Source organism: Saccopteryx leptura, chromosome 3 (genome assembly GCF_036850995.1).
Source record: "Saccopteryx leptura isolate mSacLep1 chromosome 3, mSacLep1_pri_phased_curated, whole genome shotgun sequence".
NCBI lineage: Eukaryota > Metazoa > Chordata > Mammalia > Chiroptera > Emballonuridae > Saccopteryx > Saccopteryx leptura.
In genome coordinates, this window is record NC_089505.1 from 127,116,268 (window position 1) to 127,141,852 (window position 25,585).

Below are 25,585 nucleotides of genomic sequence, written 5' to 3' on the forward strand. Positions count from 1 at the left end.
GCCTGGCCTAACCTGGGTGCAGGTTAGTTGATGGGTGTGATGTTAAGCCAGGGTGGAAGTCTGGATTGTTAAAATGACAACCTGTGAGCTCAGATGTCCATAAGCACCCATTGTGGGTTCCCTGAAAACAAGTCACCTGGACCAGCTTTGGTTTCCTTGCCAGGTTTAGAGGAATGCCCCTGGCACCGTGTGTCTATGTGACATTGAGGCATTTGGCACTAGAACTCTTGGGAACAGATTGAAACTTTTAGGAATGACAATTGAAGACGATGTCCTCGTCTGAGTGAAGGGAACCCAACAGGGTCCCCAAAGGTGTGCTTCCAGGCTCTGCTTTTAGCCCTCCCTGTCCTGCTTGTTTTTATCAATGGCTTGGCCAAGGCCACTGACAGCATGTGGATCGGATTTGTAGAGGACAGGAAGCTGGGAGGAACAGCTAATGTGTTGGATGAGGGAGTTGGGACTAAGCAGACCCCAGCAGGCTGGGACCACGGGCCAATTCTGACATGATGAAACTGAGCACGGACACGTTGGGCCATACGCATGTTGGCTTCAATAGCTGGGCGAGCACAGGCTCTCGGGTGGAAGGGGGGGAGGCTGAGCCTCAGCAGCAGCACATGGGAAGGGGCCTCTGGGGTCTGTTTGCTTCTACCTTGGCAAGTCACCTGGGGAATGGGGCTGCAGAAGCACTGGTGGTCCTTCCCCCTGTGGGGCCAGAAGCCTGGGCAACTTGTTGAAGGGGACCCGGACCTTCCCTGACATTGAGGTCCACTGGGCAAGGACCAGAGGAGGGAGGTGTGTGTCCCACAGAGGGTGGCTGGGTAGGTGGCAGGTGACAGTGACGCAGGCCTGGAGGAGGCAGCTGAGGGGGCAGGGCTGTGGAACCCAGGGAAGGGCAGACCTGGGGGATGCTGGGATTGCTGGGGAAAGCCACAGGGAAGCAGATCTCAGCTCAGCACCAGGAATAACTTTTTAACAAACAGAGCTGTCCCACCTTGAAGGGAATCACCTTGAGAAGTAGTGAATTCCCAGTCACTGAAGTGTTCAGGCAACTTGCTAAAGTCACACAGTGTGTAAGTAGATTTGAACCCTGGTCTACTAGCCTGACAACATCCATATTCACAATATCCTGGAGGATGGAGCTCTGAGCCCCATGGCCAAGTCCTTGGGCTCTGGCCTCAGCTGACCTAGTCAGGGAGGCTCTCCCAAGCTGGCCTCTGGGATGCAGCTGCAGGGAGTCCACTGGCCAGGCAACCAGAAGGAGGCATCTGGGGTCTGTGGGAGTCCCCTCAGCTCTTACAAGCATTCTGCTTACTGCACCCCCCCCCCCCCCCGGCAGATGACAGGCCCAGCAGCTGACAGCAAGTGCCACGTTAGTGCAGAATTATGCTTCCCAGATGGTCTGCTATACTCCCACCCTCAAGCCAGCTCCTTCTAAGACCTGAGGCAGGATGCCCGGACTCCCACTTGGCTGAAGTCTGGGTTATCTGGTCCCAAGTCCCCCATGTCGAGAGCAGAGCAGAAATTCCTCTACTGCCTCTGTTTGCACACCTCAGAGGATAGAGAATGCTCTACCTTTATCATGGGCTAGTTATGCTTATTAGAAAGTCCTTCCTGGTGCCAGAACAAAATCTGCCTCCTGGGAAGAGGACTCCCCATGCTGGGCCCAGCCCTGCCCTCTGGAGTCGCACAGACCCAACCTCTTTGGTTTCACTTTAGATTCCATGGTGTGTGGGGGGAGGAGCGGGGTGGGAGTGCCCGCTCAGAGTGTAGGAGGTGGGGAGGGAGAGACAGGAGTAGAGGGTGGCACACAGGCCACAGATGGACATGGGCCTGGTGGGACACTCCTTCCCTGGCCCCTGGGCACCAAGACGGTGCTTGACTAGGGCTTACAAATAATAAGCTTGAACTGAGTCAGAAGCAAAAGCGGGAGGAAGCACAGCTGCAGCCCTTGGAGAGCTCAGCACAGTCTGACCATCGATCATTCTCAACCACTTTCCACAGGGAAGGCTGCGTTCCCAAGGGCGATAGGGCCAAGTCCAGTTCCCAACTCCACATGAGCTGAATCCCTACCCCTTTCTTTCTCCTGAGTCAAAGAATGTCAGGTGTGAGGGAGCCAGAGTGTCCATTCCTTTGCTCTGCAGTTGTAGGCCGTCGCCTCTACTGTGAGGAACAGTTTCCTTGGGATGCTTGTCATGGCTGGTTATGACAAGTGCCAACAAGCCACGGTTAGGAGCCCAGCTCCATGGGGAAGGAAAGACACCAGCAGAGCCTATGGGTGCCCCGGTCTCCTGCTCCTCCTCCCCAGCCGGGCTCCTGGTGTCTACAGCCCCAAGGCTCTGGCTGGGCCAACCCCAGCCAGGCTCTCCCATGTCATGTGAAGCCCTCTCCAGTGAGGGTCTTGCATTCCCCACAGAGAAGAATACAGGAGCTTTTTTAAAACCTCACCCACCTTCCCAGACTCAGAGATGTTCCTAGTCCACCCCATGTTGGACATTTACTCGGAGTGCTGTGAGGTTCCAGAACTGAATGAGGGGGGTTTGTTGTCCTCAAAGATCTCTGCCTAGCCTGACCAGGTGGTGGCACAGTGGATAGAGCATCGATCTGGGACACAGAGGACCCAGGTTTGAAACCCTGAGGTTGCCAAGTTGAGCGCGGGCTCACCAGCTTGAGCATGGGGTCACTGGCTTGAGCGTGGGATCATAGACATGATCCCATGGTCTCTGGCTTGAATTTAAAGGTCACTGGCTTGAAGCCCAAGGTCGCTGGCTTGAGCAAGGGGCCACTTGCTCTGCTGGAGCCCCCCAGTCAAGGCACATATGAGAAAGCAATCAATGAACAACTAAGGAGCCACAAAGAAAACTTGACGCTTCTCATCTCTTTCCCATCCTGTCTGTCTGTCTCTATCTGTCCCTCTCTCTGTCTCTGTTTCTCTCTGTCTCTGTCAAACACAAAAAAGAGCTCTGTCCAGCAGCTTAAGAGACCTGTGGCTGGACAACACAAAACCCTGGGTTGTGGCTAGGACTGAGAGAGACCAAGGGCAAGTATAGCCCAGCCTGGGCATCAGGCTAGGCTTCCCAGAGAAGGTGACTGATGAGTTGGTCCTTGAAGGATGAGTAGGAACTCTAACTGGGAGGAGGAAAGAGCATGGGAGCCTGTGATGGGTGAATAGATAGAGTCTGGGAGTGTTGGGTAGTCACCAGGCTAATGGTCTGACCCCACCCGCAGCCCACAGCTGGGCCATGTTTCCCCGCTTGATGAGTAAGGCAGTCAGCTGACTGGGCAACAGGGCCAAAGACAGATCCCAGAGCTCCCGTCAGCGAGGTCAGCAGAGTTCTGCTAAGAATAGTTGCCCGGGGCTTGAGGGGAAGAGTCCACAAGCACAGGCTGCCCACCCTCCAAACTCCCTCTCAATCACTGTTGGTCCTGGGCAACCCGGAGAAGCTGCCCCTGCACACTGGTTCCCAAACCAGACTGTGATGGCTGCTTGGCCCAGGACCATTTCCAATAAGTTAGGACGTGGGTGTTTGGGAGTTTTCTGCCAAACTAGAGTTCCTTAGGAAGGGGGAGAAGGGAGTGTTGGGTTTCTTTGGCCAAACACGATTTCCTGATTCTAAGAAAAATCAGTTTAACATTCCTACAAGAAATAGAAAGGAAAGTAGTACATACAGAGGAACACACATGCACACGACACACATGTGAGACGCAGCACACATCCACACACAAACCCACACATGCATTTGGATTTCTTTGTTAGAATACGGAGCTTATGAAACATTCTGCCATGTTCAGCCTCAGTGAATCACAAACACATGGATTCAGTTTTCCTTGAATGATGCATGTTTAAGAGAGTGAAGAATGAGGGGAGAGGAGGGTTTGGCAAAAAGCAAGTGGAGAACTGGAGGCCCTCGCTGGATCCAGATGCTGGTTTGACCCACCCCTGGTTCCCCGTGTTGTCTGGTCTGGGGATGTGTGAAAACAGGGCTCAGTTGACTTCTCAGGGTTAGAGGCAAACTCTGGTTTCAGTGGGGCTATAATAGAACACACACACACACACACACAAGCACCTGCTGGAGACTGGTTTGTAAATATGCAGGTGATGTTGTGCCTGTTGTTCTTTTTTTTTATTTTTTAAAGTGCTTATTTTATTGATTTACGAGAGGAAGGGACAGAGAGAGAGAGAGAGAGAGAGAGATAGGAACACTGATTGATTTGTTCCCAAATGTGCCCTGACCAGAAATTGAACCTGGTCACAGAGCAACCAACCTCTGTGCTCCAGGACAATGCTCTAACCACCTGAGGTATCCGGCCAGGGTGTGTTGTGTCTGTTTTATGGCTGAGGCTAAGGATGTGCTAAATAAAAGACTCAGGTAAATGTAGAGTGCTGGGGGTAGTGATGCCCTAACAGCATATCCAGTAGCATCCTAGGTGTCTAGTGAAGGCAAAGGGCTTTGCAAACTCTGCTCCAGCCCTAAGTGGAAGAGTAAAACAGGTTATGAAGATGAGAGTGGAGCGTGACAATTCCTATAACATCATGTTAAATGAAAAAGAAAAAAGAAGCAGACGTATGCTTGCAGAAGTAAGTAAGTATCCCCCAAGAACTTAAAAAACAGAAGTTGCCAGTATTCTTTAGGTTAAACTATAAATTAACAAAAGGATCAGAGTGGTGACAAGTGTCATTACTAGGAGAAAACAGGAAATGAAGGCTCCCAAGGCCCAAAAGGCTCAAATTTTTTAATGAAAGAAGATGTAGTTAGCATGGGACCAGTCAGCAGAAGAGCACAGAGCAGACAGCTAAGGGTGGCGAACCACTCGGCACCCATCCAAACGCCACCCATGGGAGAGGGACCCTAGTTCAAGGCATGACAATGCTGCTGCAGTACGAGCCATCAGACTGTTAGTTCCTAGGCCAATGTAATGAGAGGCAGAATCTTCTAAATTTTGTCTGAGGCCTCTATGTTCATAGGTAGAGACAGCAAATCTCCTTGCAGCTGATTTTGTTTTTGGAAGAATTTTTCAAATGGAAAATGTAAGGTAAGAAGGCACACATTGTCCAGGGAAAGAGAGAGAATTGAGTGATTTTATGGAAGTGCCCCTCTTTGGGACCTTAAGATCTGCAGAGTTATGAAAAAGTACACCAATTTGCATAAGAGGCTCAGGGGCCTTCTGAGAGAAGAGACTAAGATCACAACCCTTGCAACCTATGACATGAAGTTAGGGTCCAGGTATACTTAGGGTGCCCATGATCAAGGTCTGTTGGCACTAAAGGCCCCTAGGGCTAACCAACCAGGAAGTAAAAGGGATTCAGGGCTTGACCCCAGGGAATTAAGCTCAGGGTATGACTAAGGCTTTGAGGAACAATGATTGAGCACTTTGCTGGGATATAGGAGTCAAAGCAGGGCATCCCTGTGGCTTGAACAGGAATATGCACCTGCAGGGGTAGTGTGCAGCCTTGAACCTGACCACGCAGGACCTGTGTTCAACAGCGACCTCGTGTGGAAGGAACCAGAGCAACAGCGCTAGTGGCAAGATGTTCCCGTTCTCTTTTTACCTACTATAGTTGGCCTGAAGCTTTCAGTGAATGTGGTAAGCTGGCCTTGGCCTGTGGGGTGCAGGCTCAAGAGGAAGACACTGGGATTCCTGCTTGTACAGAGGATAGGGTCATTCAGCGCACTCAGTTCTCAAGTCAGTACATCAGGTTGCTTCTAGAGTTCAGGAAATATAGTTTCACGTAACTCATTCAAACCACTTTCCTCCCAATTTTGGAATGGGCTGATGTTTCATTAGGTGAACACCAGCAGAAGCAGTCTGCATACACTTAGAGGCCACGATGTCAAAACACCCCAGACAACCCCATTTCGTGGCCTAGAATCACAACGGCTGTAGGGAAATACCCTTTGAGAGGCATGTAGGAAGTGAGACTGGCTTCGCGACCAGCAGACCCGCTGCCCATGGTATGTTCACTTGGGAGCATGGCTCTGAATGGAAGAGCTCCTGTCTCCTTCAAACTAGTTTTCTCACTTTTCACAGCATATGTACCTGAAGCCACTTCGGTTACATGAACATATGGTGGAACTCTACCAGGTGGGACCCCAGAAATTAACTAAAAATGGCAAACCTGGATCCACACCGGTTATACAATTGAATAAGTTTTCCTGCCAACAAACAGATTTAACCAGTGGGTTCCCCAAGCGGTGATCCTTAGGGAGAAACGCTCTGGCCGGAAACTGTGTGCATCTGCCCTCTTAGAATTTATTTATTTATCTCTGGGAATAAATAAATTAGCATTTGGGTGTTTTTAAAAGTATTTTTCAAAAGTATTTACTTTTATTGATTTTAGTGAGAGAGGAAGGGAGAGAAACAGAGAGAGAGAGAGAGAGAGATAGAGAGGAACACTGATCTGTTCCTGCATGTGCCTGCCCTGGGGATCAAACCTCTGTGCTTTGGAACGATGCTCTAACCAACTGAGCTACCTGGCCAGGGCAGCATTTGGTTTATCTGGTCTTGTCTTGTCAGTGTCAGAGGACAAGCCTGACCAGCTCTGGAGCTCAGTCAGACAAGGTAGAGCTTCTGAACCAGTCAGCCGAGGACCACACCCAGGCCTGGTGGACTCACTACTAAGAATGGCAAAAACAAACAGGAAAAAGGAGAATAGTGACAGAATTGTGTGATGGTAGGAGTATTCCTTCCCACCCCGTTCGTAATTTGTTTATATAATTTTTTAAAGTACAAAACATCTTTAAAAGATAACTCTTGCCTGACCTGTGGTGGCGCAGCGAATAAAGTGTTGACCTGGAATGCTGAGGTCTCCTGTTTGAAACCCTGTATTTGTCCAGTAAAGGCACATATAAGAAGCAACTACAATGAATTGATGCTTCCCACTCTTCCCTTCAATTTCTCTCTCTCTCTCTAAAATCAATAAATAAAATCTTAAAAAAGAAAGACAACTCCTAACATCCTTAGTTCAAATGCTATCCTGAAACTTCCCTGAATTCTGCTTCAATGGCCTTTCTATTGCTCTTATCACTTAAAAAGCACTTATTAGGCACCTACTATGTACTAGACCCCAAGATGTCCCTGTGAAAGAGAGAAATTAATATTATTTATAATTTTTTTATGGCAAGGGAGTTATCCTTCCACTTGAACCAGAAGCTGAGCAGCACCTCCTCCCCACCCCACTCCGGGAACAGGGCACGAGTGGAGGTGACTTTTGAAAGACAAGGAGGATAGGATTTCTGGCTGTTCTTGGAATAGAGGTAGACAGAAAAAGGTGCAGGGAGAGAGACAGGTGGACACACTCTAAGACAGGGGTCCCCAAACTACAGCCCCCTGTGGCCATTTATCCAGCCCCCGCCGCACTTCCGGAAGGGGTACCTCTTTCATTGGTGGTCAGTGAGAGGAGCATAGTTCCCATTGAAATACTGGTCAGTTTGTTGATTTAAATTTACTTGTTCTTTATTTTAAATATTGTATTTGTTCTCGTTTTGTTTTTTTACTTTAAAATAAGATATGTGCAGTGTGCATAGGGATTTGTTCATAGGTTTTTTTTTATAGTCCAGCCCTCCAATGGTCTGAGGGACAGTGAACTGGCCTCCTATGTAAAAAGTTTGGGGACCCCTTGCTCTAAGATGACCCCTGATGATCTACGCCTTTGTATAATCTTCCTCCGTGAGTGTGAGGGCAACCTGTGACTTGCTTTTAATAGAATATGGCAAAGGTGATGTGATGACACTCCTATGATTATGCTAGGTGAGATTTTTGTCTTAGAAGACTGCAGAGTGAGGGATCATACTCCTGGCCTTGACAAAGCAAAGAGCCATGCTGGGAACTATCTTTGGAGAGGGCAGAAGGCAGGGAATTGCCTTGAGGAACAGAGGGGGGCCTCTAGCTGATAGCCATTAAGAAGCTGGGCCCTCAGACAAACAGCCACAAGGAAATGATTTCTTCCCTGGCCAGCTCTGCAGTTGACAACACAGTCTAGTCCAGCTGACACTTTGATTGCAGCCTTGTGAGACCCCACCCACCCACCAAAGCCTGGCCATGGAAACCGGTAGGTCACTGTTTGTGGTCATTTGTTAGCCAGCAATAGATAACTAATATATGGAGAAAGAGAGAGAGAGAACCAAGAGATGGCTGAGGGGCTTACATTCCTCAGTGTGATCCTTATTTGCGATCTTGCTCCCAACTGTCAGTGAAGTTGCAAAACTTATAAACCTACTTGAAACAAGGGGTATGTGTGTGGACAGGATACTGGCAAAGGTTGTGCCTCATGCCTGGTTGTAGGAATGTGAAGGCAGAGGAAAGCAAGAGGCAGTAAGCCTAGGAATTCACGGTCAATGAGGCGGCTTCTCCAGTCTGGGCGTGGGGGACGGCTCCGCGCACAGGTGATGGTGTGTTACGTGCCGATGCATGGAACCTGGCCCACGCCCCACGAAGGCTGCTGTCCACACAGCTGTGCAGGACTCATGCAGGTTTGGACCGATGTTGAGGGAGCACCCAAGTGTGCCTGAGTCAAGGCTGACTTTGCAGAGGAAGTGCCCAGCTGTGGAGTTAAGTAAAAGAAGCAGGAGGAATGGCCCAAAGAGAGTGCCTGCTGAGAGCAGGTGCAGAGGGACAGGGCTCGGTGAAGCATCTCACCGGCCTCGGAAAAGCCTTGTGAAGCTTTAATAAGTTAGAAAAACATGTGATATCCAAAATGTATCAGGAGCCATGCTGGGTGTTCATTATTGTATTTCATTCTCAGAAAAACCCCGTGAGGCAAGGAGGTGTTCTTCCTATTTTGAAAGAGAAGGTCATTCATTACTCAGATGCTGAGAGACGTGGTTAAGTTCACATATCTAGTGCGTGACCCCAAAGCTCCTGTTCTTCCCTTGGAGCCTCTTGCAGACTCTCAGCCACCCCTCATTGTGACCGAGGGGGCCTCTACTGGCCAGGGGTAGTTTGCACTCAGCTGGGCTATGGCATGCCTGCCTGAGGAAGGGCTCAAGCTAGGTGCTGGTTTGCAGTAGATCGTAGTGAAAAGAGGCCCAAGCTGGAAGGTGCCAGACTGTGAGAAGAGTGACTGAATTGGGCTCCAGCCCAAGACAGCTGGCCCCAGCGCCCTCCCCCTGGGCCTCCTTTCTCTGGAACATAGTGTCTCTGTGACTGTCTCCCTGCCAGATGGTGACGGTGACACCTTCCAAGGCAGGCCCAGGGTCTCTTCATCCCTTGCATCAGTCTCCACTATTGCTGCCCATACTTCTTTACATCTCTTCATCCGCCTTTGCTTGTCTATTAGATTTCTGTCTCCTGCAAAAATCTGTTACACTGACTGCCCAGTAGAGATGAGTGTGAATGACAAAGGGGGACATGAACCTGACCCCCACAGTAGCACATAAAAATACAGTGATGTACACGGAGGAATTGAGATGGGACCTATGCCTTGGAAGGGGCACTTCTCGTTTAGCCTCATGAGTGGCTAGTCCAGGTAGGAGTACTGACTTATTTCTGTGTCACTACTGTACATGCCATAATGTGGCATGCCAGCTGTGACTGCAAATTCATTTAACTAACAATGCTGAGTACCTCCAGGGTTACAAGCAGCACCAGCAGTGGAGACAGGTCATCACTAATCTTTATCAGTAAATGAAGAACTTGGGGGGCAGAAACTTGAGCTGTGTCTTGAACATAGAATGGGACTTGACTAATTAAGAGGAGAAGAAGGCATTCATGGGCTAAAGTGTGGAGGTAGAAAAGTTGTGGCATGCTTAGGGACTAATGAGGTGACCAGTGTGCTTCCAGAGGTGGCAGGTTCTCCTGGAAAAGGGGCTAGAGCATTTAGAGTCGTGAGTGCCAGGATTTGGGGCCCAGACTTGCAGGTTATTGGAACTAGAAGTAAATGTATGTCCTCCCAGGGCCTTGAAGCAATTACACTACAGAAAAGCCTTGTCTCCAGGGGTTACAGCTTGGAGCCCCTGGGGCCCGAAGGGCTGCAGCCCTCATGCCAGGCTCTGTAGCTCCAGCCAGAAGGCCTGATCCCAGACATCAGGGTTTGTTTTTTACTTAGCTATTAGAACACTTCTGGAACTTTTAAAACAAACACCTGCTTGGACCCCTTGGAAGTCTGGTTCTGTAAGCCCGGCATGAGGCCTGACATCTGCATTTTCAAAGCAGCTTTGGTGACTTTGTTCAGTCCTGAAGGACAATTCCCACACCAAAGTCGATGCTCCTCGAGGACCAGGATGCCCCGTCCTGGGCCAGCCAGAGCAAGAGCTCAGGGAGCTGTGGGAGGTGGAATGATGGATGGATGGGTGGATGGATGGATGGATGGATGGATGGATGGATGGATGGATGAATGAATTATAGACCAGCTGAAGGTAAAGAAAGCAGAGTTCAGGGACACGGGGGATTGGGGCTCAGAAATGTGTCATTCCTCTCAAGAAGGTTGAACTCTCCCATAGTAGGAACATTTGAAAGCGCTGCTTTTCTTTCAATGACGCAGTTGCCCAGACTGTATAATAAACAAACGAAATGTATGAGCGCACACTGGCTTTTCTCAAGTTAGTACCACATTCCGTTTCCAGCCAAGAGAAAGCGCTCTGGACTGGTGGAGAGAGGTCAGGCCTCGGAGAGTCCAGACTGGAACAGCTGGACAGGCCCTTAGTCACTAGATAAACTGGGTAAATTGTGGCCCAGGATGAGGAGTGCCTTAGCCAAGATCACATGAAAATCTGTGCTGCCAGTAGATCTAGGACCTAGACCTCTGACTCGCTGACTTAAGGATTTCTTTTAAGTTAAATGACTTGCCCCAGGTCACACAGCTAAATAATGGCAGAGCCAGGATGGGAACCTAATTCTATTTGACTATAGGGTCCACACAGGAAGTAAGAGGCAGGAAGGATGGTGAGCAGTAAAGGATGATAAAGCCATCTAACAAGAGTCTTGTGCTTTATTTTACAATAAAACTGGAAAGAAAGGGAGCAGGGGAGTCCTGTGCTTCCTCCATTGACTTATTTAGCTATTATGTAACTGTCCATTTTCTCATGTCTCCTCAGGGACTGAGCCTCACCCAACACTGTCTGCAGCGCCCAGTACAGGGCCCAGTAACCAGGAAGCACAATGCATGACTATTGAATTCATTCATTAATTCACTTGCCAAGTATTAACGAGCACCTACTGTGTGCCAGGCATTTGGCTAGGTCCAGAGTAGAACTTCACCAGAATGTTGTCTCTGCCATTTACAGAGTTTATGGTCCCATGGAAGATTAAAAAAAAAGGCCGAGGCAGAGAGCAGTTGGCCCTGGTCGGTGGCTCAGGGGATAGAACATAGGCCTAATATATGGATGTCCCAGGTTTGATCCCTGGTCAGAGCACACAGAAGAAGCAGCCATCTACTTCTCTCCCCCTTCCTGTCTCCCTTATCTCCCTCTTCCTCTCCCACAGCCAGTAGCTCGATTGGTTCAAGTGTCAGCTCCAGGCTGCCACAGCCTCAAGCACTAAAAATAACTTGGTACTCGAGCATGGGCCCACATGGGGTTGCTGGGTGGATCCCCATCAGGGTGCATGCAGGAGTCTGCCTTGCTATCTCCCCTCCTCTCACCAAAAAAAAAAAAAAAAAAAAAAAAAGAAAGAAAGAAACTAGTCAACAATTGAATATTTATATATATATATAATGTGTGATAGTGTTGTGTGGAGTGGAGAGTCTGGAAGGAATATCAATATTGATATTAAGGAGTGTTAGACTTTATAGATGGGATATTAAAGCCTAAGAAATTTCAACATTTACAGGTTGGGTAGAGGGAGAGAACCTGAGATGGAGGCGCAGAGAGCAAGCGAAGAACCAGGAGAGTGTAAGGCCGTGGGGAAGAGGATTCCAGGAGGGGAGAGATGATCAGGGGCTGAATCAAGTGTATTCGTCGCTGTGGAGAGGCTATGTGAGCAGGAACTGAGAGTGCCTCTGGCTTAGCAACATGGAGGCCACTGGTAACTTTGACAGATTCACTGGCTCAGTGAATGATCAGAAGATGCATGAGGATGAATGAGGCATCCTGTGTTGAGGAGTCAGGGGAAGCTTCCAGAGGGAGGGGGCATTTCAGCAGCAGCAGAGCCTTGAAGAATGTCTTGAGAGAGCTAAATATTGCCATCAAGAAGTTGACCTGTGCTGGACAAAGCCTCCTTGGGGGGAGCAGAAAGTACCATTAAGTGGCCTCTGGGCCTGGGGAGCATTGTGTCCATGACTCTACAGGGAAAGGAGGGAGAAGTTGTCTTATTCCTCAAGAGCAGGGAGGCTGATGACCTTGCTGCAGGGCACGGAGCCTCCTACGCCCTCCAGGACTCAGAGGTTTGTCCACTTCCCTCCCTGCAGAGAAGTCCTGGGAAGTGAGGGTTCCAAACCCATGGCCTCAGAGCAAAGGGTTTTCAGATACCATCTGGAGCAGCTAGCTCATTACACATCTAGAAAAGAAAGGAGCCTTGCCCAAGGTCACCCAGCACATCAGAGGTAGAGACCAGGTGTTCCTCAGTGATTTCCTGTGGCTCTTGCTCTTGTGGGTAAAGTCTGAGTTCTGTAGCCTGGCTGGCATTTAGGGTCTTTCATGACTGAGCAAGAAACCCCTCCCAATTTATCTCCCACCCTCCCTCCCTCACACCCTGTGGTCCAGCCCATCGGAACATTTAGCATATGCAAATATACAGCCTCATCTAGTCCTCACAATAACCCTTGGGAGTAAGTGTTAATTTTCATTTTATAGATAAGGAAAGTGAGGCTCAGAGAAGTTTGATAATCTGTCCAAAGTTGCACAGCCAGTACGATAAGCAGCTGAACTAAGATACCATCTCATGAGTGTTTCCAAAGTTATCTTTTCCAAACACCTTCCTACATTCATTGTAAAGAGATCGTCCTCTGGGAAGCAATCCATGAACCCCCTGGCTCCAAGCTACCTTGAAGTCAGGTCTCATCCTATAACTCTAAGTCACTTGTTTGACTCACTAAAGAGTCCATTGAATGAGACTGAAATAACTGGTGCCACTGAACGGCTCAGACTCCAGCAGTCTGTGCCACAGGATACTGCCCATAAAGGCCCCACAGTCACCTGTTCCCACAGGTGCAGTCCAGCCCCTCAGCAGGCATAGGGACCGACAGAACATGTACAGAATCCTCTCTCCTCCCCACCCCAGCCCTCCCAGCCAACACCCTGCCCCTCACCTGGAAACCACCAGCGGTAGGATCAACATCTTCAACATCCTCATCAAGAGCTCTCCAGGAAACTGGAAGTAGCTAATTTCCTGAAAACACATCAAGAGCTAAGGTTATAGCAGGCAGTGCAGACTTCTCACAGTTGCTCAGCTCTTTATAATCTTCAAAGCACTATTTCATGCGCACTCTCCTGTCTAGAACGTGGATGGCAGAGTCTGTGGAGAAAGCATGGACTTTGGAGCCTAACAGACTTGGGTCCTAATATTGCTCCCCGCCACCACCACCAATCTCATAACTAGCCGTGTGGCCCTAAAGAAGCTACTCAACCTCTCTGAGATTTTCTCATCTGTAACATGAGGGCAATCACCACTCCACAGGCTCACTGGCAGGCTTAAATGAGAGGATGCACATGAAACACTTTGCAGAGTTCTTGGGTGAGAGTAAACGTTCAGTAATCACAATACATAACAGCTCTCTCCACCCTGCACCATTCATTGTCTATCCTCATAAAAATCTGTCTTGGGCAGCACATGGTAAGAGGAATGAGGGCAGGGTTGCATACTGTTCACACATTCATTTGACACTTACTGCGCCAGGCATCACATTGGGTGCCCCAAAATGAATTAGGCAGTTTTTGCCTTGAAGTTCTCAGTCTACTTTATGAGGAGACTGACTCATAAACAGCCCATGGCATTCTTGAGTCAGTTTCTCCTTCTGTGTTGGGTTTGTTGTTTGTCTCCCCAGCCCTTCTCACAGCAGGTCTCTCACATTTAAAACGCTGAAAAAGAATTGGTTTGGGTTGGTGAGACACCACTCAGTATAAAGAGCCCCTTCTGGACAGAATTCTTATGTTGAGATTCCTCGTGGGCTGCTGGTTCCAGCCTATCCACGGGACTTGGATTAGGGGCTAAATTCTCACCCAATCAACTGTCTCCTGAGTAACTGGTCACATGACAAGAAGCTAACATCTGAATGGGAAGGGACTATTAAGTTCAGTAAAATTTGAACTTCTGATAAACAACAAATATTTGTTCTTTATTTATACTAAAAATTATTTGTTGTTTATCTGAAATGCAAACTTAGCTGCGGGTGCTGTTTTAAAATTTAATTTAGTTCGGTTTTGCTATTTCTGGCAACCCAAGCTTGAGGCCGCTTTCATCAAATGGTAAGGCTGTGGTAAGACTGGTACACGGATTTTCAAACACCGTCCAAGTTAAAATTTTGTACTTGCAGCTATTTTTTTAAACCAAAGCCAAACATAACACTTAGTTAATGGTCTGATGATTTGAAAAACTCCAAATCATAGAACTTTGGGTCTGAGAAGGGATTTTTAGAGGTCTTTTAGCCCAACTGACTCATTTTGTAGAGGAGGAAGTTGAGCCAGGAGAAGGAGGTGACTTGCCCCACAGAGTGAGTTAGCAACAGTGAGGACCAGAAACCAGGCTCCTATCCTGTTCTGCTACAATTTCCAATGCGCTAGAAATTCTACTTTAAAAAATATACCAATCATGGCTATGTATTTTTAATTAATTTTAACCCGTGTGTATATTCTTTAATTTAAATAGTGCTATAATGATAAAAAGGTAACCCCTTTATCCCCCATCTCTGTCTCAATCTCAACTTTACAGGAGTAAACACCCTCAGCTCCTTTAACTATTTTCCTTAGTATTGTTATTTCTAAATAACGTGGTTATAATACTATTTCTATTTTTTTTTTAACAGAGACAGAGAGAGAGAGTCAGAGAGAGGGATAGATAGGGACAGACAGACAGAAACGGAGAGAGATGAGAAGCATCAATCATTAGTTTTTCGTTGCGATACCTTAGTTGTTCATTGATTGCTTTCTCATATGTGCCTTAACAGTGGGCCTTCAGCAGACCAAGTAACCCCTTGCTCGAGCCAACGACCTTGGGTCTAAGCTGGTGAGCTTTTTTGCTCAAACCAGATGAGCCTGTGCTCAAGCTGGCGACCTCAGGGTCTCGAACCTGGGTCCTCCACATCCCAGTCTGACGCTCTATCCACTGCACCACCACCTGGTCAGGCTATAATACTATTTCTAGATATAGCTTTTTGATATGTTACCTTCCCTTTTTGACATCTGCCATTACAGCTGAAGACTTAGTTCCTGCCTGACCTGTGGTGGCACAGTGGATAAAGCATCGACCTGGAAATGCTGAGGTCGCCGGTTCGAAACCCTGGGCTTGCCTGGTCAAGGCACATATGGGAGTTGATGCTTCCTGCTCCTCCCCCCCTTCTCTCTCTCTCTCTCTCTCTCTCTCCTTTCTAAAATGAATAAATAAATAAATATTTTTTAAAAAAAAGACTTAGTTCCTTTTTCCATTTTCTTCCTACCATTTCACCATTATATCATTAAATTAATAGTCAAGGTTTACAATATTCTGAGGATAAAATATTGTTCACTGTTGAACCTAGTAATATGCTACAACCTTTTTTGTACAACCTAATTTTTTGTACAACCAGAGTTTCCTGCAGTTAATAATTGAGTGATTTTTCATTTGTCTTTTTTTTCTGTGAACCACCCGCTAATTTCATCCAAATGCTTTAACATCTCTTTAAAAAGGCCTAAAAAGAGTATTTTCTGTATACTCAACCACATCAGTTCCTTTTTATGCTCCTTGAGACCTCAGTGAAAGAGCTCTCCATGTTCCCATTCCAGTTTGGACAGATTGCTCTCTGGGCCCAGTGGTTGTCCTGACACTCTGCTTTACTGTCATTCTGGAACTTTCTCCTGTATAGAATCCCCTTTTTCTTGGATCCCTTGTCTTCTTGGTGTACTGCCTTTTTTTGCTGGAACATCTCCTTAGGTTCCTTTCTCAGTAACAGTGAATGGGAGAGATATTTCTGAGTTATTATATGAGTAAAAATGCCTTTATTTTACCTTACCTCTGATAGTAGTCTAGCCACATATGATTCTTAGTTTGAAAGAATTTCCCCTCCAAATTTTAAACACACATACCCTTTGTCCCTAGATTCCAGGGTTGCTTAAAATGTTTGGAGCTAAACTCACTTCCTATTTTTTACAGACTTGTTCTATTCCCCAGATCCATTTAATGATTATCTACTTGTCTCCAATTTTCTGTAATTTCTATGGTGATGTACCATGGTATAAGATTTTCTTCTTCCTTTTTAAAAAATTCATCATGCTCTGTATACCCTTCATTTCTGAAGAACTTTCTTGTATTCTCTGTGAATTTTTGTCTTCCTTTTTCTGTTAGTGCTTTCTAAAACTCTGATTAAAGAGTTGGATGTTAGACATTCTAATTTTCTTTTCCTGTTTTCATCTCTGTTTTACTTTTTGGGAGATTTCTGCAACTTTGTCCCAGCTATTGTTTTTTTTTATTATTATTATTCATTTTATAGAGGAAAGAGAGTGAGTGAGAGAGAGAGGGAGAGGGAGACAAAGGGGGAGGAGCAGGAAGCGTCAACTCCCATATGTGCCTTGACCAGACAAGCCCGGGGTTCCAAACCAGCGACCTCAGCATTTCCAGGTCGATGCTTTACCCACAGGTCAGGCCCAGCTATTGATATTTTAATCTTGACTCATCTATTTTTTTTTAGAAATCTTAATTGAATTTATTGGGGTGACATTGGTTAATAAAATTACACGGGTTTCAGGTGCACAATTCTACAACATATCATCTGTATGTTGTATTGTGTGTTCACCACTCAAATCAAGTGTCCTCCCATCACCATCTATCCCCTCTTCCCTCTCCACCTCCCCGGCCCCTCTTTCCCTCCTGCCATCCCCACACTGTTGTCTGTGTCCATAGTGGTTTTTGTTCGTTTGTTTGTTTTTGCCAGAGGGGATGGGGGTCAAGAGCCTTGGTGGAAAAGGTGAAGGGATTAAGCAATAAAAAAAAGTTATAGACATTGGCTCATCTATTTTTAATTTCCAAAAGCTCTTTCTTGTTCTTGGATTGTGCCTTCTTTTTGTATCCCTTTCTGTTTTATGGTCACTGTATCTTCTATCTTCAAACAACTTAAGATTTAAAAAGTGTTCTTCTACTCCCTACATTGTCTCTGCTTCATTAGAGACCTCCTTTTTCGTTGTTTGTTTAGTCTCTGTCATTCATGTTAGAAACTTTGACTTCGGCTTTCTGCTCATATATGAGTGTGAGGCACTAAACTTCTGTATACATGAGCTGGACTTGTCAACTTAAGGAAGGGTGATGGATAATGATCTGACTCTTTTGCTGGGGATAGAGTGGAATGGGGGAGGAATCTCCTTTATAGCAGAATGTGGAGAGCTTTTCTCTGAGGTTTCATGGAAAGAAGTCTTTTCTACCTTTGACTGGGATGGAAGGGTTGTGCCTAAGCCCAGCTGACATCAGTCTTATGGGGATCCCACACTCAGAATGCAGATGTCCACTAATCTGTTTGCAGCATGCACCTCACCACCTCCTTTCCCTTAACACAAATGGGTGGGTCCAATATCCCTAAGTCAAGTTCCTCTGTTTTTTTTGGGACAGTCAGGGGGTAGAGATGGTTGGATAAGGGGTTCCCTGATTACATGAACTGGAAGTGACCTAGGGGTTTGTCTGTTCCAATTGCAAAGTTCCAACCAAGGTCCCTGATCTCAGCTCCGCACTTCACCCCTGCCTCCTGCGACACCTTGCTCGTTCAGGTCCAGAGCCCCTCTGGAGTTCTCCAAGATAAACTGGTGTGGTATCTGCTTCTACAGACAAGACTTTAGCTTCCAGTGAGCTCCTAAATGAGATCATTTCCCAATTGCCTCATTTATTATAGTCAGTCGACTTTTCTCAACTGTCTCCTTTTACATTCTCTTAGTTCTTCAGAGTTTATATTTTTTAAACATTCTATTACTATAATTTTGGTAGAATTCCAAGGAGGAAAGGAAAATGGGTGCAATTGTAAATCCGCCGTGGTTTAACCGGAGCTCTCAAAATGATCTATGTTTTTAAATGAATTACTCATTTCAAAAAAAGTTCTAAATTACAAATCTTGTGATTGTGTAAGTTCTTTTCTCAAATAGGACCTTCTACCATTTTGCAAATTGTTTATGATTTTTTCCTGTTGCATAAGCTTACAAAATAAGAAGGGTTTGGTTTCTGAGTCACAGGCAGAGATCAAACAAACAACTCCTGGGTTTCAAAGTAAGATGCTGAGAAAGTCAATTCTTGCCAAATAATTGTTCTAAGACTCCACATCCTTCCTTCAGTTTATCTGGCAGGTTAATCCAGACTGGAATATATTTGCATTTCCAAAGGCAGCTTTGGCAAAGGAGGTCCCAGAAGAGTTTGGCTTTTAATAACAGGCATTCCAACTTGTTTTCACAAAATAATCTTCCTGCAGAAAATATATTTTTGTTGTTGAGGAAAAATTAAAGAAAGTAGAGAGCAGATTGTTTGTGCCATTGCCAGTTTCATTCAGCGGATAGTTGATGCTTCTCTCTGTGATAAGCACTGAGCTAAGCTCACATTTTGGTTCAAGAAAGCCCATGTGATAGTCAGCAAGTGGAAGACTGAAGGGAGAAATAGACTCCTACACAAATGGCCCTGAAGCAAGAGCAGCTGGGTCCCAATGGAGGGGTGAGCATGGGCTGAGTGTGGGAGGACATTTTTAGAAGAGATGGAATAGGAAGTGGTCTTGCTGTAGGTAGGACTTGGACAGGTAGATAAGGGAGGGTGGATGGAAGTCACCTTCACTAAGCACCCATGATATGCCAGGCACTGATGAATCCTTGTCTACCTCTCAATAGCTCTAGTGGACATACAGTGCCCCCACTCCATTTTACAGATACGAAAACTGAGGCCCAGAAAGGAGATAGGTTTCTGCCTGGGCCCACACAGCCACTTACTAGTACAGTCAAAGTTCAGGGTTCCTCTGCCTCCAGAGTCCATGCTTCTCCCTAAATAACTGATAGCAGGTTAGCAGTATCACGATAAGAAGAGCGGCTCAATTGCCAAGGAAGGGGTATTTCCCCTTTAAAGGAAGACAAATGTGATGGCTTGAGCCCCAGTTGTAGAGTTCATATTATCTATCAGTGAACTATCGGAAGAAGAATTTTATGAAATTTGGAATTTTTGCCCCATGTCCACGCTTGCTGATGGGATTCTGGAGGCCTCACAGAGTTCGTTCCAGCTGCCATGAAGAGCTTGCGGCACCCCCCCCCCAATCCCTCATGCCTCTGTGCCTCGCTCCTGCTGTCCCCTCTGCCTACCTCCCCCCCCCCTTCTAGGTCTCTATTCAGAGGAGCTGCTGCAGGTGTTCTCTGATGCCTGCTTCACACTCACGGGACCCCACCTTCCCTCTCCCACAGCTCTGGGCCCTGTGCTATTCTAAGGAGGCATCCCTGCCTTTCTCACCTGGACATGCCTGCTTGTAACCACTTGCTCAGCCATTTTATTGGGTGTCACTCTAGTCCTGTAATGTATTCTTCACACCCGTGTTACAGATGCGAAAACTGGGACCCAGAAAAACAAAGTGATTTACCCACTGTCAAGTCCTCAGAGAGTCATGGGAGGGAATGTGACCCTTAGATCCCTCAGGCCCACACATCCTTCCTAAAGGGGGACCCTGTGGTGCCGGGTGGCTGACCTGTGGTGAGAGGTGCCGGGTCCTCAGGAAGAAGCCGAGGAGGCAGCCCACGGTGACAGAAAGCACAGACAGGATGAGCAGTCCATTCCGCTTGCAAACATCCCTCCCTCGTGCCAGGATGGCACCTGGCACCATGGTGAGCCCAGCCTGCTGGCACCAGGCACAGCACCATTCCATGTATGTGAGGCCAGCCGGGGGCACAGGGTCCCGGCTGGGCGCTTTGGCTCCTCGGCAGAAGGTGATCAGGGTTGCTAAGCACCAGTTGCCAGCCGCACGGCCATGGCCTGCATGGCTGCCCAGAGGGAAGCCACAATCCTATTACCAGCTGCATCGTTAGGAGCTGGGAGCAGATTAGGGCCTGGGAAATTAGAGCAGGCCACGTGGTCTGGGGGCTCCGGATCTCAAAGTCAAGTGCTTTTTGAAACAGGGGAGGGGACCAGGGACTGGTGTGACAGGAGGAACATTTGCTTGGTTGCTTTGATGTTTAATCCCACTTCATTCCAGAAAGAATCGAAGGCAAAGCAATAAGATACTAGCTAATTGCCAATTAACTATTATTAACATTAATTAAGCATTTATTATGTACCAGGTATTGCTCTAAAAGCATATTATTTGTATTAGAGCATTTAATCTTAACGCCAGTCCCAGTAAGTACAGTAAGTGTCACTTTACAGATGAAGGAACTGAGGCAGAGAGAGGCCGAGTCACGAGCATGTGCTGTGTGTTGGACTGGCTCTCGCTGCCTCACCTTTGTGAACCGCAGGAAGTCATTCCGACAACCAAGGGTTCTAACCTTAATATACTGAAAGCCAGAATGAGACCCCAGGAGCCAGGGTTCCTGGGCCAAGGTCACAGAGCCAGCAAGTAGCAGAGTAGAATTCAGGCTTACATGGGTTTCATTTCCATTATATGAACAGGCAGATGGGTTCAAAGGTGCTTAGCCTTTGAACTGTGGAGAATATAGGATTTGAGTCCAGCAGACTTGAGTTCAAACTGGCGCTACCACTTGCTGTGATGTGGTTCCTTCAGGGCTGCTTTAAGCCTAAAGCTAAGACCTCTGTAGGTTCTCAGGGCCTATTATTTGTAAAGATGACAAGGCCCAAGGGACATACATTCAAGTCCCAGCTCTGCCACTTACTAGCTGTGTGACCCTGGAGAAGTCATTTAAGTTTACTGTGCCTCAGTTTTCCCATCCATAAAGTAGACAAAAATAATACAGCATCTACTTAATTAGGGCTGGTGCAACATCCCATCCAGAGACTATTCTGAAAGCAGTGGTGAGCTATATAACGTGTTGCACAGGGGTTATCATCTACATTTAGCATTTTTAGAGAATGATTTCCTTTTTGCTGTTTTCTATGGCCTGGCCTGCCCTTTAAAGCCAAAGGGAATTAACTCCTGTCTATTCCACCAGGAATCTGTAATCTCATTAGGGGCAGTCAGGCGGCAGCAGGGAGCACAGTCTGCGGTAGGGGAAGGGTGTGCACAAGGGCTGCATCCCCTGCCGGAGTGGGGGTGGGGTGGGATGGAGAGGATGAGGTAGGGGTGAGGGATGCAAGGAACTGCTGGGGCACGGGTGGAGGGGGTTAGGGTGCAGGCCCTGAAACCCTGGGCAGAGCTCTTGTCTCGGAGGGGACCCTCAGATTCTATTCCCAACTTAACCGGCTCTGTGACAGTGTCTTCTCTGGGCCTCAGTCTTGCCCTCCTTAGACTGAAAGAAATTGGCCAGTGCTTTCTGAGAACCCCTCAGTTCAACAAGCCAAACTTCCAAAGCCCCTGTTGTTTGCCAGTAGCTTTGGGGGTGTGACGGTAGGGTAAATACAAGCCTGAGAGTTTTATTTTTTTCCTCCGACTCCAACTCTTAAAACCAAGAGTTTTCAGCCCTGGCCGGTTGGCTCAGCGGTAGAGCGTTGGCCTGGCGTGCGGGGGACCCGGGTTCAATTCCCGGCCAGGGCACATAGGAGAAGCGCCCGTTTGCTTCTCCACCCCCCTCTTCCTCTCTGTCTCTCTCTTCCCCTCCCGCAGCCAAGGCTCCATTGGAGCAAAGATGGCCCAGGCGCTGGGGATGGCTCCTCGGCCTCTGCCCCAGGCGCTAGAGTGGCTCTGGTCGGGGCAGAGCGACGCCCTGGAGGGGCAGAGCATCGCCCCTGGTGGGCGTGCTGGGTGGATCCCGGTCGGGCGCATGCGGGAGTCTGTCTGACTGTCTCTCCCCGTTTCCAGCTTCAGAAAAATACAAAAAACAAAACAAAACAAAACAAAACAATAAAACCAAGAGTTTTCTGATACAGCCTCAACTCAAACAAATGCCCCATTTTCCAATTAACCAGGTGGTTTAGTTACTATTTAGAAGAGAAAACATTCTGAATAGATACTAGATTTGCATTTAGATCAGTGTTCAGGCCTGGCCTTTAGCCTTGCCATGAAGTCTTGCTTCAGCTCCAAGACTGATTCTCATGGTGTCCCCACAACTATTCCTGCTCCTGCCCCATCCGCTCTGACACTACCACCACTGCCTCCCAGACTACAGGCCTTTCTTTCTATTGCTCCTACTGTCTTCAACAGGGGAAATTACAACTCATTTAAGCAAATGTTCTTACAGCATCTCATGTCACCTCTTCTGGGTACTGGGGACACAGCAATGAGTTGACACAGTATCTGCCTTCAGAGGGCTTACAAGAAAATTGAAGGGCTCTTAGAAAGGACTAACTAATTCTCACTAAAGTGTAAGTGACTGATTATCAGTTTACTAACAATACTTGCAAACCAAACCAAAAGTTCTCCTAGATAAGAGCCCTTTAATAGTTCCCAATTTTCTAGAGTCAGTTGCCTTACAGTGTTACAAAACATATAAAATCTTCCCATAATTAAAGACAAGTTGAGAAGTGCTGGATGAAAAAAAGTTAAGCGGGATCTTTATTCCAGACAGCTCAAAGTCAGACTACTCAAGTTCAAATCTTAGCTTTACCACTTACTAGCTGTACGTCCTTGGGCAAATTTCCTAACTCTCTGTAAAACAGAAATACGACAATACCTTGTTTGAAGGGTTGCTATGTGGGTTAAATATGGCGATGCATGCTGAGTGCTAAGAGCATTGCCTGGTGCCCTGCAGACACTCACATATTGTTACTATTTACTTCAGCAGAGCCTCTACATTACTGACACATTTTGGAGGAAGTCTCCTAGTGAGGGACACAGAATCCCAGCCCTCTTCCGGATCAGAGAATTCCATGGGTCTGATATTTGGAGAACTTCCTTTGGAATACTCCAGCCTCCAAGGTAAAGTCCTGCTCCTTAGTAAGCACTTGAGGTCCTCAGGGACTTGCACTTGCTCACCTCTCCAGCATGCCACCTTCTCCCTCTCATTGTACCATGAGCTTCTACAATACCAAACGACTTTGCGTTCCTTCAGCCCTGCACCCTCTCTCTGGCCTCCACACCTGTGCCTATGCTACTTCCTCTACCTGGAATGTTCTTCCCTCTGTCTCTAAAGTCACAGGTCAAATGCCCCATCTCCCCTTAAGCCTTCCCTGACTACCCTGGATACAACACCCACTCTTCTTCTCCGACTAACTCGGGCCCTTGCACCATCGCTGCCTGGGGTTAACCCTAGTTCCCTTATGTGTGACTCTGATAAGGAAATAAAAATCTATGAGAATAAATGTAAGGCTCTGTCTATTCCTGTGTCTTCTGAAACCACCTAGATGGATCATCCTCAGAGTTGGAGGGTATATTGGGGGTCCTGAGGATCCGAGGGGTTGCTCGCCAGAGCAGCTGAAACTGATGAGCAGCAGGAATGGGCAGAAAAGAGAAAAACTGTTGTCAAAAATGGGCCCCGGCCCTGGCCGGTTGGCTCAGCGGTAGAGCGTCGGCCTGGCGTGCGGGGGACCCGGGTTGGATTCCCAGCCAGGGCACGTAGGAGAAGCGCCCATTTGCTTCTCCACCCCTCCCCCTCTCCTTCCTCTCTGTCTCTCTCTTCCCCTCCTGCAGCTGAGGCTCCACTGGAGCAAAGATGGCCCAGGCGCTGGGGATGGCTCCTTGGCCTCTGCCCCAGGCGCTAGAGTGGCTCTGGACGCGGCAGAGCGACGCCCCGGAGGGGCAGAGCATCGCCCCCTGGTGAGCAGAGCATCGCCCCCTGGTGGGCGTGCCGGGTGGATCCCGGTCGGGCGCAAGCGGGAGTCGGACTGTCTCTCCCCGATTCCAGCTTCAGAAAAATACACACACACACACACACACACACACACACACACACACACACACACACACACACAAAATGAGCCCCAAGCTCAGCTCACGAGTGCAGCCGCGCCACTCAGCAGAAGCGAGTTGGCAGTTGTGCTGTTTCTCACCACTGCAACTCTGTGTGGGGTGTGCCAGGGTGGAGAGCAGCAGGGCCCGTTTCTTTGCTAACGATGAGTGATTCTCCAGGGCCAGCAGAGGGGCTAACTCAGCTCCGGAGGGGATAGAAGAAGGCTTCCCAGAAGTGGGGTCGTTTCAGCAGAGACCCGAATAAGCAAGGAGTTAATCCAGCACGGTGGGTGCTGGGCACCGGGGAGGGGGAGGCGAGAGGAGAGCCTGTTCCCAGAGAGGGGCCCAGGCTGGCGGTGCCAAAGCTGGTCTGGGAACCCGCAATGGATCAGTGGGCAGGAGTGGCGGTGGGCCTGGGCCTCAGCCCCTCCACCGTGTATCAGAATGAGCTTAGGTTGAGCTGTCTGAGCTCCCAACTGGGTTTATGGTGATGACAGCTCTGGGTTTGTTGGCTGCTTTCCAGAGACATACCAGAGGTGCCTCAATATTCCCCCTGACACGTCTCTGAGCTCAGTACAGCTGGGCCCTTCCGGGAAGGTTTTCTGTGGACAACGACCCAGCGGGTGTGGATTCCTTCGAGTGTTAGTCACCATGGGGCTGTCCTGACCTCCGCTGAGGCTGGCCTCCCCCACATTTGCCTCAAAGGATGAGGTAAAGTGACTCTTGTGTGGTCACCTTTTCCCTCCTTTTCTAGCCCCTCTGTCTAGATTTTTCATTTATAGAAATTGGGCCTGAGCACTCATGAAACCACAGAGCTGCTGTTTGCTGAGCACCTATTATGTGCCAGACTTTGTTGAAGAGCCATGCACTAGATGGAGCCAGTGAGCGATCAGCCTCTCCATGAGCACTCACGAAATCAGCCATGTTCAGGGTGCAGAGTAAGGTCACAAGTCTGGCTCCGTGCAGTCCAATACAGTAGCATTAGTCACACTATCTACATGAAAATGAATGAAAACGAAATGTTTAAAATGCAGCTCTTCTGTTGTACTTGCCACATTTCAAGGGCTCATTAGCCACATATGGCTAGTGGTTACCGAACTGAGCGGTGCCGTAACAGGACATTCTCAGAATGTTCTAGCAAAGTTTCTAGAGTCACAATGAGCCAGAATCAAATCTCAGATCCTGTCGTTGGAAGCTGTGTGACATTGTCCAAATCCGTGAGCTTCTCTGAGCCTCTTCTCTGCATCTATAAAAGCCTGTGTTCTTCTAGGGGCGCATGCAGGAGTCTGTCTGCCTCCCTGTCTCTCACTTAATTAAAAAAAAAAAAGCCCATGTTCTTTACACTGCATCACACGTCCAGTCATTTGAATATAATAGTTGGAGCAAGTATAAAGTTAGCCCCCCTCCAAGTTCAAATTACATTTCCAAATTAGTTCGGATGCTTGTTAGCAAGTAACAGGAAATTAGATCAAGCTGGTTTAACTAAATAGGGAATTTATAAGCAAGGCTGACTATATAATTTGTGGGGGCCAGAACAAAATGAATGTGGGGGCTCTTTGTTCGAAAAGCAGGAAAAATAGTACATTAAAG

The 25,585-nt window shown here is 47.8% G+C and overlaps 1 protein-coding gene across 1 annotated transcript in view; it reads right to left on the reverse strand.

Annotated features, from left to right (window-relative positions):
- SLC1A7 (solute carrier family 1 member 7) overlaps positions 1–20,051 on the reverse strand; it is a 51,966-nt gene extending 31,915 nt beyond the window's left edge. Inside the window, exons 1-2 of the mRNA XM_066376300.1 lie at positions 19,751–20,051; positions 13,181–13,260 (exon numbers count right to left, since the gene is read on the reverse strand). Of these exons, the coding sequence (XP_066232397.1) occupies positions 13,181–13,260; positions 19,751–19,927 (257 nt within the window). The 5' untranslated portion in view covers positions 19,928–20,051. The remainder of the gene's footprint in view (positions 1–13,180; positions 13,261–19,750) is intronic.
- Positions 20,052–25,585: the final 5,534 nt, after the last annotated feature.